The sequence below is a fragment of the Dermacentor albipictus genome, chromosome 1, assembly GCF_038994185.2.
Source record: "Dermacentor albipictus isolate Rhodes 1998 colony chromosome 1, USDA_Dalb.pri_finalv2, whole genome shotgun sequence".
NCBI lineage: Eukaryota > Metazoa > Arthropoda > Arachnida > Ixodida > Ixodidae > Dermacentor > Dermacentor albipictus.
The window spans coordinates 86041051-86059813 of record NC_091821.1 but is presented as its reverse complement, the minus strand read 5'-3'; the positions used below and the strand labels follow the sequence as shown (position 1 = coordinate 86059813).

General features: G+C 42.4%; 1 protein-coding gene across 4 annotated transcripts in view; it reads right to left on the bottom strand.

Moving 5' to 3' along the window:
- The window catches only part of Edem2 (ER degradation enhancer, mannosidase alpha-like 2), a 97783-nt gene that overhangs the window by 71283 nt on the left and 7737 nt on the right, over nucleotides 1-18763 (bottom strand). For all 4 annotated transcript variants that reach the window (XR_010562635.1, XM_065424580.1, XM_065424579.1 and 1 more), the window contains 5 exons: nucleotides 12386-12498; nucleotides 10539-10692; nucleotides 7687-7815; nucleotides 6589-6694; nucleotides 4961-5058 (listed from right to left, as the gene is read on the bottom strand). Coding sequence is in view for 3 of the 4 variants with exons in the window: in XM_065424579.1 (XP_065280651.1) it covers nucleotides 4961-5058; nucleotides 6589-6694; nucleotides 7687-7815; nucleotides 10539-10692; nucleotides 12386-12498 (600 nt within the window). In the remaining variant the exon portion in view is untranslated. The remainder of the gene's footprint in view (nucleotides 1-4960; nucleotides 5059-6588; nucleotides 6695-7686; nucleotides 7816-10538; nucleotides 10693-12385; nucleotides 12499-18763) is intronic.

Genomic DNA, 18763 nt, shown 5'->3' with positions numbered 1-18763 from the left:
ACCTGAAGAAATTGTGCAAATGGCCCAACGCAGTCACGAATCAGCTGAACGTCTGTTCTTCGCTACTTTTGTTCTCTGTGCTGGCAAAACCGGCATGCCTTGTACACCTGCCATGCATGGCGTGCCGTTATTTACATCACACAAAGTGGTTCGCTCGACTAATTGGCCAGGTTTTGGTTTCGTTTTGCACTTTCTTGCTCATTTAAAATTACTTTCAAATTTGTGGAGAAATCCTACTACTATTGGACACATGACTGGAGGGCCTCAGGTACATAAAATCGTCACTAGCCTGATATAGTCAAAAATCGCTGGAGTTGCCCTTTAAGGATGTAAAGGGAATTCCTTGTCTGTAGGGATGTAAAATCTTTGGTAACACTGGGTACAAGCAATAAAAAATGTTCCACTGCTTGCTGATTTGTGTCCTGTATTTAAGCAGGCTATGCCTTCTGCGGCATCACTTTAAAGGGCCCCTCACGAGGCCCCATTGAAAATTTCAGTTATACACTACAAGCTGTGAAACGCCGTCTAAGGAGCATTTCACATTAAAAAAATTTGTCAAATTATGCTTCATTATTGAAGGAGATAGAAGAAATTAACTGTCCTATTACTATGCCGTCAGAAGGCAAACGTTACTGCCAACGGAAACTCTCTCCCTCTGCCTCTTTATAGTAGCATTTCCAAGCAGTGTTCCTTTCCTGCCATCTCCCATACCGGAGCCAAGGGACGTGCTGCGGCGTTGAGCCCCGCCCCCTTTTTTATTCTTCTCTTCCTTTTTTGTGGCATTGCGCCTTCTGCATTGGATAATTAGTCATGGTGAGTGATGAAACACGCACGACAAAGAGGCATTTGTGTGTGTGACTGTGGCTCTTTAGCTCCGAGCGGGCGTCTTCAAGAGTGAAGGTGCATGGTGTTCGGTTTGAAATTATAGCTGTTTTTGTGGCGTGCAGCGCCGTAATACTTTGCAGACACAATCGTCACACGACATGTATACAGTATGATTGTTTGTTTAAAATGGCCAGACCTGGTGAGGGGCCTTTTACCAGAAAATATTGCATGAGGAATGCCAGAGCTTCTCCAGACCCCAGTTTTTTTCCCAACAAACCCTACTTTCTAATGCTATCACTCTTCAGGAAGCATAAAACACAATGCTGCCGTGGGTCTTTGTGTTTTGACCATTGCCAGGATTTATGATGGGTAATGATGGCTCTGTGAAGAGTCTCACAAGAAATTGGCAACCAGGCCCACCTTTCTTTTTTTTTACTTCTATTCTTCCGATGTTCACAATACTTGATCGTGATCCCTCCGAACTCCCACATTTTGTTGTGGAACTGAAATATGCTTTCTGAAATTAGACTGCTTCAATAGGTTACCAGAGCTGAGCAGCTCAGTTTTATCTGAGGGACAACAATATCAACCAGCTTACCACCTAAAGAAACATACAGAGGTTTATTGCTATAATGAAGCGCCAAAAGGTTGAAGGCATGCATGTCTTCCATGTGTTTTCTCTTTTAACACTACCAGGGCATGCAGCTTATCACACCCGTACTCTGCATCTTGATGCATCATCTTCATGAGAGCCGACATCTTCTGTCTCTCCTTGCTTCTTTCCCAGTGCAGGGTCGCAAACTAGATGTTTTTCTTCTGGTTAATCTTTCTGCCTTTTGGATCTGATTTTTGTCTCTCTTGGGCCAGTCGGCACAGATACATGGCAAAAACAGTGCAGCCTCACACAGATGCAGAAAGAAAACACACACCAGTGCTGGTATGTGTCCATGTGTGTCTTTCTGTCTATGTCTGTGTGAAGTTGCATTTGGTTCCGCCATGAAGGCAACCCCAGCATTCAGTAAGTGGACTTTCATGGCTCTGTTAAAGAAAATGATCACTGGCTCCAGCAGAGCCATGCTGCAGTTGTACTGTATTTTTCGTCGTATAACCCGCCACCACGTATAACCACCACGTATAACATATAATTACAACGGCCCAGGGAAAAAAATAAAATTTCTCACATACATATAACCTGCGAAAATTAACTGCTTACAACAACCCTACAAACTCCTTGCAAAACACCTCTGTTCATAGATGCACGACTCGTCCACGTTGCATTTTTTTTTTCTTTCACGAGCACTGTTTTGTGCCGCTCCTTTTATTATCTCTTTCAGAGACACAATAGCCCATGACCTCCAGCGAACCAAATAATAGAGGGGTGCTATGCACACAGCCGTTGACATGCTGGCTGACACATGGTCGTGTCACTAGCCTTGTGCACAGCACCCCTTTATTCTCAATTCTACACCCTTGCCGCTAACACACCTTCGGTTGTTGCTGCACCCACCCACCTCACCCCCTCTCACCTTTAGAAGAACCCCACCTATATATGCTGTGCCAAGGAAAGCATATGTCGCTTTGGAAAAGACAAGTCCCCTAGTCAAAATGTTGGCTCCTGCTTTTACCTTGTTCTCGTTTTGATCATCATTTTCCATCTCCCGCCTTCCCCGTGTTTTCCCTAAATGCAAAATGGCGATCCGTAAAGAGCAGAATGGGTGACCATGGAGGGGAGAGGGGAGCTTCAAAATGCAAGAGTGGGGAGAGGATGGGGTTCCCTAGGAGATAACAAAATGGGTGCAGTTCACGGGTGCAAGTGAACAATGTATGCCTGACCCGAACTACGATCACATGTCGTCACCTTGTCATATCTTTTCATACCCCCCCCCCCCCTCACGTCATATCTCCTTGTATATAAGCGCGTTCTTCAACAGTATTAAACAGTTGGTAGTTTGCGCTGCATCCATCCATGTCCTGTCCTTCACTTAATATCATCTGTGTAAAAACTGAGCGCAATATAACCATTAAGTAAAGCCAGCCACGCTTTCGCATGCACTCTGCCCCCGCGGCTGATAGCATCGCTTGCACTGGGATGATGCTATCAGGAAAAGCACCGGCAGCGGGGAGCAAATGCTTCATCCGCCTCTCACTTCAACGGGTCACCGATACTTGAGATTATGCAACCTACAATACTAAACGCACGGTGAGACAGCTTATATGGTGCTACACCATCTTGGCATGCCCACCCTTTACACGCACGGTAGGTTACATCTAAAGCAGGGTGCAAGCCTGCATATGCGCTCAGCTGCGCTTACAGCCATCTGCAGCCATGGCCGAGACACATGCCAGAAATTGAGATGCGTGCCAACTTAGCCCCTACTTTGCCCCTCCCCACGCCCCCTCACGTACGCTTGATCGCGTTACCAGGAGTTCACTCCCCTCCCCCTCTTTCCCTCTGCTCCCGTGGGAAGGCGGTACTCGTGAAGCCATCATCTTTCATGTCTCACCCTTGTACAGTTTCACTCGCACCTAAGCCACGCAGTGTGCAATAGGATCTTATTGAATTTGGACTTTATATGGAACATGATGCGGCTCCGATTCGGTGGTCACTCTTGTTGCGCAGGGCACGATTTAAGAGATGCGTTTGCAAGCAGCCACTTGTAATTCAATCATTTGAACATCTGCATCTGCGGAAGTTTCCATTTATTGTCTCAGCATTCCTTTGTGACGGCAGAGAAATTTCGTTATGTTGAAGTGACATACAAACGCATTTTGTTATATTGAGGTTCTAAATACATGGTGTTTTTGGACAAGAGGTTGCGAATAGTTAAAGGGCCACTGAAACGGTTTGGACAAATTTTGTAGACGCGTAGGGTACAGCTTAAGTAGAACATTCGCACCACAATTTAAGTGAAGCAATACGTATTAATGAAGCTACAAGCGATTACAAGTTACCCTCCTCCCTAGCCATGCTTTTCCTCCTCAACTCGTTCGCCGAGCAATTGGGGCTAAGCTCCGCCTTCACTGGTTCTGTGTCACGATACGACGTCACATCGTCCACTTCCGGTTGTGTTCAAGCCCGCCCCCGCCCGCGCAAAACCTCTCCACTAGCCGCTTGGCCGTCGACCCCAAGCGAGAGCTATCGAAGCAGCGTGAATTGCGAGCATTCTGTCGCAGCACCGAAGATGTCTAGTATTCCAGTAACCACAGGCGAGCCGGGTGTTTCGACGAAACAGTGGAGGCATAAACTCAAGCTGATGAAGGAACTTTAGCGTAGACGTACGTGAGCTGCCTGATCGGTCTCCACGGTCCAGCCACCCGTTGGCGCAGAGCTTAACCAGTCAAAGAAAGAGCTAATATTGCTCTAACTAAGTGTAAAACATTTACAAAAACAATGTGTAATACACTCCTGCAAAAAATTTACACCAGCAACAAAGAAGAATACATGTTGTTACTGCTACTGTGTGTAGTTGAGCTCTATGCCACCAGGTGGCTGCACCGTGCAGACCATTTTCATTTGCGCTTCTGTTCATCCCCTGAAACGACAGGCAAGGGGACACAGCCAGGCCCTGTCCCCTTGCACTTGCGTTTACCCTAATACCGGACTCGCGAAACACTATTGCGTTAGTAATCTTCCGTTGTAAAGTGACGGCCCCAAACGCGCAAATCCTGGCGCCCATCGAATAGCGGCAGTCCGATGCGCTGCAGCCGTTCCGCTCGTGTGCTGGCTTGCAGAGGGACACGATGTCGCAGCTTGACATATTGCAAGTCACTACGTTTGCAGTCCACAACACAACAAAGTTGAATCATAGCGCTCGCGAAAAGACAGACCGACACAGACGGCGGAGCTCTCGTCAAAGACGGAGCACGTTGTAACACAAGCAGACGATACTTGCTGTGTGCCGGAAGTACATAAGTTTACTGAAAAATTGTTCTTGTGCATTCTCTTTGTGTTACTTTCTTTTTATTTTGTGTTAAAGACTCTGTTGACTGTACATGCGTCTCATGGGCAAAATATGGGTAGCATCAGCAGCAGAATTGCAACCATTTTCATAACCCTTTTTGTCACTGGCATGCTGCAGAGAATACACAGTAAAAAAAATGAAAGAAAAAAGGAAAGACAGTCAATGTGATTTACCTTGTTAAACCTCTCTAGATAGAGGTCATCTCCAAGAAGTATGTATGCTTTGAGGCAATACTCATAGTAGGAGTCAATGCCGGCCCCGACGCCACTGTCTGCAAAATAAGCCATGCCAGAGAAGTTGGAATGAGTACATTTGTGAATATATATATGAAGCGTGCTCAGGCAGTTGAAGAAGAAAAGACAGAATCTGTAGTAAGGGGACTAGGGGGGCAGAGGAGAATAAACAAGTTAGCAATGGCGACGTGAAGAGTACTGCAGGCTTGTTACATAATTTGGCGTAGCCAACGACAGGAACCAATATGTGGGCGACTTTTTTTGTTGAGAACTGCAGCAACTCTGTGGTATTCAAGAAATATCAAGTCGAGGACGAAGACGCGATTAACCTTCCCGAACACATCATTACAGGTGAGCTTCTGAATCTCATTCTGGATGAAGCCTCAGTGTCTACAGAGGAACTTTTGGAGCGACATTCAGTGAAAGTAAATATTCCACTGGATTGAATGTTCAACAAGCTGGTGTTGACACAGCTAGAAAAAAACCTTTCATGCTCCGGCAAGCTTCATCTGATGAGCTACCAACAGTTCTTCGAGCAATATCTATTCAACAACAGCAAATTTGGCAGAAAAACTCTATTATTGAGACTCTGGCTACTGCTTTAACCAAGCAGGCAAACCATCCATCTCAAATAGTACGTCCTGAAACGTTCTACGGCTCATCGGACAGTCTAGAAGGGTGGATAACTTTCTATGAACAAGCTAGTCAAGACTTTCCAGGTGGATGGAAGTGCTGCCTTGAACCGGCAGTAGCTCATCGTAATCGCTCCTATACAACAGCTCTGGGATGCACACTGCTTTTTGCTGCTACTGGGAATCCAACCTATTTACAAGCCAACACATCACTAGGAATTTAAGCAGTGCTGCAACTGACAGAAGAAAGAAGAAACGAAGAGAGCAAAGTACTGTGAAAGAATGAAAAGGAACTTTGACAAAAAACAAAACACAGTGATACCAAGAATAGAGATTCGAGACTTGGTGCTAGTGCGAAAAGGGTGTTGAACTCGCGCTCGAATCACAGAGGGCCATTCTCTGCTGTCAAAACAGCAAGCCAACAAGGAATCTTAAAGACTGTCTGGTATGTAGGCCCCAATGGGACCGTTGAATTAGCCTCTATAGCAAACTTTTTTTAAATACCATCCCAGGAGGGATGAAAACAAGGGTGGGGGGAGTGCAGCGTGCTCAGGCAGTTGAAGGAGAAAATACAGAATCCATACTAAGGGGGCTGGGGGGGGGGGGGCAGAGGAGCATAAACAAGAAGTTAGCAATGGCGACATGAAAGGTACTCTGTCTGTTTATTATGTGCAGGCTTCTTACAATATACAAAAAATGTTAAACAATTTGTACACCGAGTGCAGAAGTCTCATAAAATGTAAAAGGGGATGCCCACTGAGACAGTAGGCCAGTCCCAATAGGTGGCAGTTAACACTGCCTCCAAGGATAACCACACATCTCTACCAAACTCACTGTTGCCTCACTTTCACTAAACAGATCACGCATTGCTGCGAAGAGGCAGCAGACTGCACTGTTGTCGTAACTTCCCATGGAAGCAGTACCATCTCTGCTCACCTCTGCGTATCCAGTCCCCATTGTGAATATTAAGGACAGTGCCCATGAGATCACTTGACCGGTGGCGCTGCTGCCACAAGTAGTCCATGGCAGCTCGTGCCTTTGCCTGCACATGTCACGAATACAACACGCTAGAAACACAATATGAAGCATCTTTGAAAATGACAGAGCATGTCCCATGTTCCCTGCACAAAGTTGTAAAACAGGATATACTTCTTACAAAATGTAAATAATACTGACTAGTCCAGGAGCTACATTAGGAGCAACATGAAATGACCCACGCAGACAACTGTCAACTAAAATAAAGTGGCTCAGCTTGTGACATATCGATGGATGGCCATGTGGATAAATGGGATGGTCACATTAATGACATATAGATGACAAATGAACCAATGGATCTCACACCGTCATATCCACTGGTTCATGTGTCATCATGTGGAGCATGGAACTAAAGAAAGAACTAAAAAACTAAACTAAACTAAAAAACGTGCAGGGTGCGATCATTACACGGGAAAGAAAAAAAATTGAATTTTGACGACAAAATTCAGGGGTGCGACCATTATGCGAGCAAATACAGTAATATGGTCCCAGCACCCAATGTCCTGTTGGTGCAGTTTATTAAGTGCCATTTTCAGAAAAAAAAAAAAAGTCAATTCCAGCATGTGCACCTTTTTTTGTTATTTATGCATTCATTTAAAATTACACTTACCTCTGCAATGCCAGGATCTTTTTGCCTTAACCACCCCCCTCCCCCCCCTACAAACGCTTATTAATACATTCTTTAAGATACAAGGTACTGCCCGATATAATAGAATGAGTGAAGTGAGCTCCTGCCGACCCAGATGGTTATTGTGGAAAAGCGAGCATTTATAAACTCTCGTATGCAACATGCACACAGGTGCTTTACAAGAACCACATACAGGCTGTAGCCACTGAAAGTAGAAACTGCCTTGCATTCCCTGAACCTACAACACGACAGCTGCTGCAATCAACAGCACTATAGGGGCACATGACCTTATAAGGTGCACTGAACCGTATTTACAAGTAAATGAGTAAGGTAAGCACAAGCAGCCTTTTCAAGGCAGGCATTGCCTTTACCTCAAAAACAGGTTCCCCAGTGAGCCTGCTCAGGGCAGCAAACTCTAGAATCATTGTGCCAGCACACGCTGTGCATGTCTCATGCACCTGTCCCAGCTTGGGTGACTTCAGGCCTAACCGTAAATTTATCTGTAAAAGGAAGAAAAAAAAAGAGAAATATATTGTAACAAGATAATGAAATTCAGCTTGCACACATCTTAAAAAGTACAAGTCCATGAAAAAAAAAATAAGACAAATGGAAGAAAGAGCATGACGAGAAATGGAATTACATTTAGGAAAACACCAGTTATGACTATGTCTACTCATTCCATCTCCTTTTTCAGTGAAATACAACATGTAACATACTCTGGTTCAAATGGTTCCAGAACCACTAAGACAGAAAATAAACTACAGTGCACAACAATAATCTGAACTGGAATTACTAAGAAAGGTGGCTCTTGAGTGCGTAAGAACAATTGACATCTTTATTTTCTTTTACATATGCTGTTGAAAAATTAAGGCCTCAAATCCTCATCTACAAAACTGTGTTTACAAGAAGCCCCTAAGATTCGTGGAATATTTTGTTCTATCAGCATAAATAAAAATGTGAACAAAAAAATAAACTACGAGAATGCGTTTGTGCATTTAAATGCTTGTCAATATATAGGCAACACTAGTGATTTATTAGTGGATGCAGAGTTCTGAGGCTGTGTTATGTTTAGTGGCTGGCTACACTGCATTGCCACATTGCACACAAAACACGTTAGGTTTCCTATTTGTTTCTTTCTTATTTTGTTTTAATTTATGTTAACATTTCTCAGTTTAATGCTTTTTTTTTGTAAGCACAAATAGCCAAAATCAAGTGTTACGCAAACAATGTTTAAAGAAGGCATAGGTTGCAAGAGAAACCTGAAAAAGGCAAAATGTTTAGATTTGTTTTGTAGGAATTCCTAGAATTGAATCCCAAAGCAGCTCAACATTTTGGCCAGAATAATGTAATGATTCTTAGAGAAGAAGCCCTGCAAGCGCCGTTTTTATTTTCTTCTGTTGCCTCTCCCATGCCCCTACAGATGTGAAGTCATGGACATGGCGCAGACACCTAAAGCCCTCTGAATCCTGAACATGACGACATGAAACTACCATTCACAACTGGAGCTGTCAAGAAAATGGCTCCAGGTTGCATGGTCCAATTTTGGAGTCTATGCAATACTGGGCTGACCCAGATCAATTTTCATTGCTAAATCACGATGCATAGTAATGTTATGTGGTGCTGTTGATGTACATAAACCATTTTGTGATGCTTTTGGATGTGTTTAGACTGCTCTGAATTGCTCTCTGCATCTATTTGGTGCTGGAACAGGCTCTCTTTTCTAAGGTGCATGGATGAATCTCGTAGTAACTGCAATAAATGTTACATATAAACTCGCAAGATGATCCTCCCGTAATTGTCACCAACATTGGCTCCACCAATAAACTCATGGTCAGGTAGTCTAAAGGACTGCTTGCCATCACCACATGCATCATCACATACACTGATGCTGCTCCTGCTTCTCTGGCTATCAAACAGCAAATTATCCTCAGTTCCTTTAACTCTGTGATGCAGTGCTACCAAATGACAAAAGATAAACTATGACTCTGGCATGAATGTTAACAGCTGGTACTCACATATAAAGATGGTGCTCCCATTTTTTGGGCTCTTCAGTAATAATGGAAGGGGGGGGGGGGAGGCATTCACATTTGATAAGACACAGTTAACCATCAATCTTATTTTATGCTAAACATGAATAGGCCAATATTTCTTTTGCTACTCTATGAACCCTTTGAGAGTCAAAGACGTACCCATAAGGTGCCATAAAACAAGTCCCAAATGGTTGATGCCATAAATTTATGGCGCCATCTTTATGCTTGAAAAACGCACCAATTTTACAACTCTTTGTTGCCCATCAAGTGCTGGATACAATGATTTATTTTTTTTGCTGCATAGTCTCTTGGTTATCATACTACGGCTTCTTTAGGCTGGCGTTTCAGTGACCGCTCACGCATCCGTGCTTGTACAGGCACACGGCAGTTAGTTTTGAATACGTTTCATGAGCAGTTTTCGTTCGTTGTGCTCGTAAAAACTGATGCCTAGCTGGTTTCTAATCTCTCAAAGTGTTACTGCTAGATGCTAGCTCGTTTATTGCTTAGAAGGGTGCAATTACATCTGTTCACAGGCGGGCGCTGATATATACAAACGATGCTGCCATGCCAGAGTTTCTTTTCTTGCAACTCGAAAAAACTGATTGCCCCTAGTTGGCGATGGGATTAAGGATTACTGCAAGTTTCTGACTTGTTTGCTTTTTCTGACAGGTGCATGACCATCGAGTTTTCTTGTGCATGCTCACATACACAGTTAAATTACGCTATGACCGTGTGCACCGGTTGCTCTGCTGCAAGTGAGTCAAGCGGTGATTTATCCGATGCAGACTAAAAACCCAACCGAAAAGGGCCCAAGTGCCGAATTGGAACATATCTATTTTAGTGTCTCTACTTTTTTATTCTAAATATTTATGCAAGCCCATCTGCATTCATGAATAAACAATGCATGTTTACCTTTGTAAAATATATATATTTTTTTCACATTATTCTCGCTCTAAAAAAAGTGCGGTAAATTTTTTACGAAATACGCCAGTCTGAAGATATTAAATCTAAAAAAAGAACAAAAAAATAAACTCTGGGAGGTCACATTTGGCAAAAAAATATATCCCTTTGAACCATGTGCAATGGGAGTAGTATCTGCTTAGCTCCCTCATATAACTGCTAGACATAAATGGAGCAGCTTATATTGAATTTGGTTTGGAACTGAATGAGCTGATTTCAGAGGCCAGCCTTACCCTAGGGTGTGGCACGCCTGTGGTGGTATTAAAGGCTGGCAGTAACCGGTAGCCAAGCTCCTTAGCCATGAGCAGCAGGTCGCCTCTGTACCAGGTCATTAGACCATGGCGTTCCTGCAGGTATGAAGCCAGGATGTGCCCACTCAGGAGGCCCCTGCATAGAAGTGCATCAAAGTAGGAGACCAAGGTCACCAATGAATGCTCTTTGCAACAGTATCTGGTAATCATAGCTGTATAAGAAATTGAAAATTAGGTTAAATTCTGTGATTTTACATGCCAAACTACAAAATGATTATGGGACATGCTGCAGTGGGCAACTCCCTATTAATTTTGACCATGTAAGGTTCTTACATGCCCCCAATGCACAATACATGAGTGCCATTGCATTTTTTCCTCATCGGAATGTGGCCACTGTAGCCAGAATCGTTCTCGTGACCACGAGCTCAGCAGTGTAATGCCATAGCCACTGAGCAACTATGATGGCTATATTTGTATAAGAGACTTTGCAGGTTGATATGAGAACTACTTCTGCTGTTGCCACATGTCATCCTAGAAAAATTGGACAATGATATAGCCATAACCATGAAACCTTACTAAAAGTGATCCCAAGAATCCGTGGGACCAACTCACATGACTGCACCTGCAAATGACTTGGGCACTGGCATCTGGCCCGGGGCAAACATTCTATTCTTGTGTTGTGAGTAGAACCCCCTAGATTTTTTAGCAATTCTTTTCCTCATGTGTAGTTCGAATGGCTGGAATTTTTGTATAATAGGTGCAATAAATTCCCTTTTGTCTTTGTTTGCACTACTGTGTCCTTTGTTCGTTAGAGCACTTAGACACCACTACATATATATATTGACACGTGTACTTATCTTTATTGGGCGACCACGTTTTGCCGCCTAACAAATGTTATCGCACAGCGCTTGACGCGCCTGCATGTATCTGAAGTTTCTGGAAAGTTATCGATGCTTCTATCCGCTGTCTGTTGTCGCTGAACCTTGTGTTATCTGATTTTATCGCGTGACTTGAATGGTGTAGAACTTTGTGGACGGCATGCGGGTCCCAACGATTAGTCTCGAACATTCGATGACTGCTGTATAAAAGCTGACGCGCTTGACCCGCTGATCAGATTTTCGACGATCGCCGACCATGTTCGCCACTATCGTTGTGCTATAAGTGTAGCCTGTTTTTGTGGGCACAGTTTCGCCCAATAAAAGTTAGTTTTGTCTTTCACAGTATTGCTACTGTGTTCTTGAACGTCACCACCACGTGACAATATATATATATATATATATATAATGTGCCCCCTACCACAAACAGACAAGTGAACTTCGACTGTGCTGCTCATGCAACAAATGACACACTCCCTTTTTCTCTCTCAATCTTCATAATGGCACATGTTTTCAGTTGCCTATGACAACACCATGTGTATGCATACACATAATCCTACCTTGAATTACTTGACATGTAGCACTTTTTCTATACAAATAGTGAATGGCTCAGCCCACAGGAATGTGTTGCTGCTAGCTCAAACCTTCCAACAAAACAAAACTGTATCAGACACGTGTAGTGATTATATCAGCGCGGATGCGCATCAGCGATGTGCAGTATGTACAGCACGCTGCATCATGTCTTTATAAGCCACGCTCTCAATAAACCTGTGTTCATTTCCTGCCCTGGCCATGCTGCTGTAAGCATTGTCTCCCTTGGCACGTTACAAAAACTGAGTGAAAAACGAATTAATAAGTCTACTGCAGAGGCATTTGGCTTTTTAGGCTAAAGTCCACACAAACGAAATGCAAAGTGGACAACTTTCTATGACACATATACAGTGAAGTGCTTACCCAACCATTCTGATGTTGGTTTCAAATACAGATACAACAATGTCACTGTCAAAGCTGACATCCCGGATCACAAGTTTAACAGCCCTCTCGAATTCCTCCATGTCACCTAATAGCTGAAAGAGAAAATAAGGCTTGGTTTATAAAATTTATTAAATGCTTATAGCACTACACATATACACACCACAAAAGAAGATGCACGGCTCTTCCTTTTTCTTTTTAGGAACCATATCATTTTTATAATGTTACTTTTTGCCATTAAGTGTCAGTTCAAAAATTACTCAATCACATAATTTATATTTCTCATGTACACGCAAGATCTACTTCCTATAAGGTTTCTTTCACAAAGGTTTATTGAATCCCGCAATGAAAATTCTTAAAAAGTTTAACAGCAGGTTTCTCTCAACAGTTAGCTGCAGAAACAAGAACTACGAGAGGAATTGTAGCCAGTTTTCCTGTACAGTGTGAACTGATTAAGACTTAGCAGATGATCCTTTCAACACTTGGGCTTTCTAAGAAAGCACAGAGGTTACATGTGGGTAGCCTATATGACAATCATGCATGTAGTCGCCATATGTCAAAAGGCCCGAGTGCTGAACTTAGTTTCCACTCCAAGCATAGGCCATACCAGGGGTACGTGAACAGCCACTATGTGGAGAAACTAGCCCGGAACTCCACAAACAGCCTACTTAAGTTTTTGCACCAATACTAGCGTTGAACAATTGACTACTCCAATAATTACAAGTATAACAGATAACACCACTTTAGCAATTTTTCTGTGCTACCTAGAGACATAGCAAGAACATTTCAAGTATGTCACACTTGGAAAAAGAACAAGACAGGAAAAAGAAATGAACTGAAGCCGTTTAACGGATAGTGAAAAATTAGAGAAAAAGTAAGCGCAATGCTGTTAGCCACACTAACCCTCTGGAAGCTGCTGGAACTAAAATGTCCAGTGCACAAGGTAGGCCATTTTGATATTTTAAGCATTCCTGTGCCTTTTAATCTCCTGTGCCCTTAACGTTCTGGCTCATCACTTTCTGAATGCAGGAAATCAAGGCTTCTGATGCATGCCTTGCTTTAGATATTGGCTGGCTGTGCCACCACTCTGTCACAGTTCTTTTAAATGAAGCTGGTGCACAGAACACGTCATTATAAGTGTAAGGCGATCTGAAGGCTTTGTGCCAGTTTTGTTGGTGGATGTGAACTGTTTGTACTGTAAGAGAGTTTGCTTTAAGTGGGGTAGTCATAAGTGGGATCAACTGTACTATATGGTCATTACCTCCAATACACATAAAATGGTCTTGCAGTGCTTGTGGGGTTGCAAATTAAAACGGCTATGCAACGCCTCTTATCAAACACATGGAATGTGCTTGGCATGAAAAGGCATCTCCTCATGAATCTTTTCCAACCAAATGTTTTAGAACGACTCTTCAACCAATATAATTATCAGCAATAAAATGCTGCACTTGTTAAGCCCTTGTGGCCTTCGCCTCCTTTTCACATTTTCTACTTTACTTGAAACTGTTCTTCTATGCCCATACAGAATGATGCTTCCCATGCTCCGCCTATAATTGTGCCCCCCTCTGGGACTCCAGGAAGTGGAATGAAACCGCAGGCACTCTTGAGTGGAACTGTAGGTACACTGCTGTATGTGCTCAGAAAACGTTTGGCTCAGGCATTCATGACAGCACTGCCTGGAAACTTTATATTAATTGTTTTATTTAATATGTTCCATTTATCCTGTGATGCAATATTTAATCATGCTTATTTCATGTGTTGCAAAAGTGCTGCAGGGTCCTTTGAATTAAAATATAGATCTTTCTTGCCTTCACCCATAAAAACTCTTTATATAATGAAAGCAGTTTCAAATATTCCAAATTTTATACAGCTACCAGAGATTTGTACTACTGCGAACAAGCAAAGCGGCCAGAATAGAGCGAGTACAGTATGCAATTGTGCAACTTTATGAAAGTAAAAAAAAAGGGGGGGGGGGGAGGAGTAGAAGAAGAGACATGTGCTTAGATGAGACATGTGATGCAAGAATACGAAGTTGCCCAGTTGTTCATACTTCTGCATAATACCGCTTAGACAGACTTAGACAGCATTACAAGGCTAGATACCATAGTTGCACATATATAACATGATCATGAATGCAACAAAAGGTGGCATCCCTGATTATTCAGAAATTTAAAAATTGTACTATAATTATACTGTGAATTAACAATTTACAATGCATATTGCACCTATGCAGGGCCACTTGCACATGCACCTGGTGCAGATCACATTTTTCCACTGCATTATGCTGATTGATTCGTGGGATTCAACATCCCAAAGCAACACTGGGGAGATGAGGGACACCATAGTGGGGGTTTAGGAATTAATTTTGACCCCCTGGGGTTCTTTAATGTGCATCTAAATGTAAGCACCCATGAGTATCTTTACATTTTGCCTCTTTTGCGACCTCACACTCAGCAGCAGAATGCTATAGCCACTGAGCCAGGTCAGTGCTGGTCCCACAGAAGAAGGAGGAGGATTCTAGACAGCTTTGCACCACTGCTATCTTCCCCGTTTGTCGCACTGAGCTGATCTTTCATTTCCTCACAGACCCACGCAGCTTCTCGCACATGCATATGTATTTTGCCTGATACATCTAGAAGTTGACTTTTCTGAAAAGCTAACTTATCTGATGGTTGATCTTGCCACATTTAAAATTGTGAAGTCACGGAAAAAAAAAAAAAAACTGCACAGTGACCATGGTTCTGAATGCAGGGTGTCTACCAAGTTGACATTTCCAAATTCTCCGAGTTTTTAAGTTTTTCCTTGAGTGCCTTTGCAAAATTCCCTGAGTAACACAGAACTTGGTTTTATGTCAAGATGGGCTAACACCACATCATTCGATGCTGTCACTGTTTAGTAAGCATGTTAAAAGATAAAAGAACGACTTAATCCAGTTTGAATGGTAAGGAGTAGTGTTTATTTTATTCAAAAAGAAAACAGAAGGGAGGGGTTAGTAAAATGTACAGTGAATAAAATAATATATTCGAAAAAATGGTAACGCTATTGCAAATTAAGTCGAACATTTTCAAATATGAATAAAAAGAGATTCATACAGAAGCATATATTTTCAAATATGACCTATTTCTATCAACTTATAGCAAGCTCACTGGTATGAGGCCCGAACTTTGTCACAAGTGAGATTCTCTCTCAGCAGCTGGAAAGTCAACCTCAACTGTCCTGACATATTCTCAGCCTATGCACAATGCCTCAGTGTTGCATTTCACTGTTTTAAAGAGTTTACTTTGGTTTGGATGAGGGACACCTGCATCTTGGCGTCAGCCAACACTTTGTTTCTTGAGCTCAAGCTCTTTCAAAGAAGCGACGGCACACTTCCTTTCCCGATCATTCCTCAATGCGTCACTCCTTCGTTTTCATCCATGTTCTGCCACGCGTTCGCCCCATGGACCATTTGAAGCATCCTCTTGGTCAGTTGTACAGTTAATGTCCGATTTTTTGGATGCCTTAGGGGCCGCGAAATTGTCCGAAAAATCAGGCAGTTCGAAAAAATTAATGCATGTCTTTTACTGTTCTTAAAGGCTCAAATCGTCACAGACACATCCGAAGAAGCTCTGAAGGCCTGCCAGTACACGTATTAGGCATATCGGTGCTTGTACTGTGACAAGAGATGGCAGGTGCACATGTGCATTTAAGGAATATGTACACACTGTGTCCCATGACAACTGCCTCTTTTCACGCTTGTTAAGCTTCACCGCTATATTTTGCATGTGCTTCACTGCGTCACATTACTGTATTGAGGCGAAGGTGGCTCCCAGAAACCGGCATTATGCAACGCACCGTGCTTGCAGAGCTTCGAAGCGAGGATTACAAAGGCGGAATCGGTGACATTGCTGACAGCGGCCAGTTCTTTCAATGAAAAAAAAAAAAAAGCACCGAATGGCAAGAAGCTTAATAGCGAACGTCGAAGCAGTTAGGACTAGCGTTGCCGCGGTGGTGGCTACAGCTGCCAGTGGATCTGCGTGTGAGAGCGCCAGTTCGACGCGGCGAAACAATCAAAATGGAGGCGGTGATGGCTTTGATCAATGCCGTCTCGGTCCTGCGGTCACGGCAAAAAGTCCAGCAAATCGGACGAGCACTTGTGCCCTAAATTTCTGATGTTCTTACACACTGACTGTATGGGGTATGTGGAGGCCAAAAATTGGGCATCTGGAAAATCGGTCGCTGACTGTACTCCAGCTGACGACACGGCATCAAAGAAGATTCATCATGATTGCTTACTCAAGCCAGCTTAAGTGCGACTTTCGTTCCCTTTTCAATAAAATTACAGCTAATTTTTCTTGACAGAAGCACAAATTCCCTGAGTTTTCCTTGAGTATTTCCAGACTACTAAAAATATCAGAGAATTCCTGGTTGGTAGGCACCCTGGAATGTAACACCAGAAGCAATCTCAGGCAGATAATTACAGGAAGAAAAGTCAGTAAAACTGATGCAAATACAGTACTTGGAGATTATTAGGAAAACTAGAGTACAATTGAGAAAACACACACACATACACACACGCACGAAAAAAAAAAAAAACATGGACAAGCATCAAATCTTTAACATCTATTGTCTTTTTGTCACCCTTTTTATGACTTGTTCCATTAGCATATAAGGTTTTATATTAAGCATCATGCACCGCAACCAGCCCAGCAACACATCCTACTAAGTTATAGCATTTGGGATTGTTAGTAATGCATAAGCAGTAAGTATAGTATAAAAATATGAGGAGTGGTCAACAACACATAACACTGCAAACTGTCTACTATTCCCTGTTCATTCTTTGCTGTTAGAGTGTTCTCTTAAAGAAAGGACTGTTGTATCATGGGTATAGGTAGACACAGAGAGAGCTTACCCCTAAATTTTTTAGCAATATTGCACTGTCTCATCTGTCATAGCACTACGACTTCAGCAAACACTTTGTATGGTATACAGGTGTTTCCTCTGAATCTTCAAAGTTGGAAGGACATCAAGAAATGCGCACTGCAGGGCACTTCAATCAGAAAAGCCTATTGCTACATTTATCATGCAATTGCAGTTAGAACAATCCCAATTATCCTCTGAAATTTACCCATTTATGTTTCACCAATGGACACTACACAAAACACATCCTAGAGCTCTGGGATATACATATATGAGAGAGCAAAACACCACCACCTCTGTCCCTCCCCCTTTTTTTTGTAGTGTCACAATTGTGCGTTCTTGGAAGAATTTAGGTCATGTCAAAACAAGATAAATAAAGTCATTATGCAGTAAGTACATTAGATTGTAATTACTTTAAAAAGTGATCTTGTGTGAAAGAACTTGCAATACAGAAGGAGATGCAATTCACAACTTCGTAATCAATAGTCTAAGTGTTAAAAGGACTTTGCAAAGCATTTCAATGACATTTTAATTGAGAGACTGTGAGCATTTTACAGCTGTTGTGAATATAAGATACCCCTTGTTCTACCTATCCTCTTATGTGTCAGCAGTGATTGATTATTACTTCAATGCGCTAAAGGAAGTGGTGTAAAAAGTTATGGAAGGCTTTGAGATCAACATCCTCCCCTAATGCCTAAGCCTATTTATGAATGCATGCCCCAAATATAGGTGGCAGGCTGGGAAAAACCCTGCATGAAACAATAGCTAGGCTACAAGACTGCCTAAAGAGCACTAACATCAAAATCCAAGTCTAGTATCTGTATTAAAGTTCAGTTTATATCAGATGTGTCGCTAACACACAAAATTCATAATTGGTGCACTTGTATTGTACCATGGTTTTGTGAACCCATGTTATTGCAACCTAATCCAAGGAACATTAGTCAGCACTGCTTGCGACCATGGTGGCGCATGTTGAATACTATACAGTCTGACCTCAATATAAGGAAGTTGCATGCAACACAAGAATGCCTTGATATATTTGATATTCATTATAAGCATGTATTCGCAACAGGTTCAGTTCAATAAAAAAAATTCTATATTTGGTTTGTTACATCTAATAATTTGTTATATCCGTGCTTGTTACATCAAGGTTTGACTGTACATTAAACTGCAGGCATCACACAGCAGTGATTTCAGAAGCAGGCAACTGGCCAATAAACTCCTGTATGCTAACTTGAGGCATCAAGACTCGGCTTCGGAAAGTTTGAGGCTGTGAGTTTAGCTTCTACTTGTGACAAAGTTCTCTCTTCTTGCACTTTCGTTTCCAATTTCCTATAACTTGAATGGTAGTTGCAAAATTTAACCCTCATCTAAAGTAACTCAGCAATTTAAAAAAAAGGAACTTTCATGTCACCATGCTTACTTGGCTTCATACGGAAATTTCATGCAAGTAACCATTTA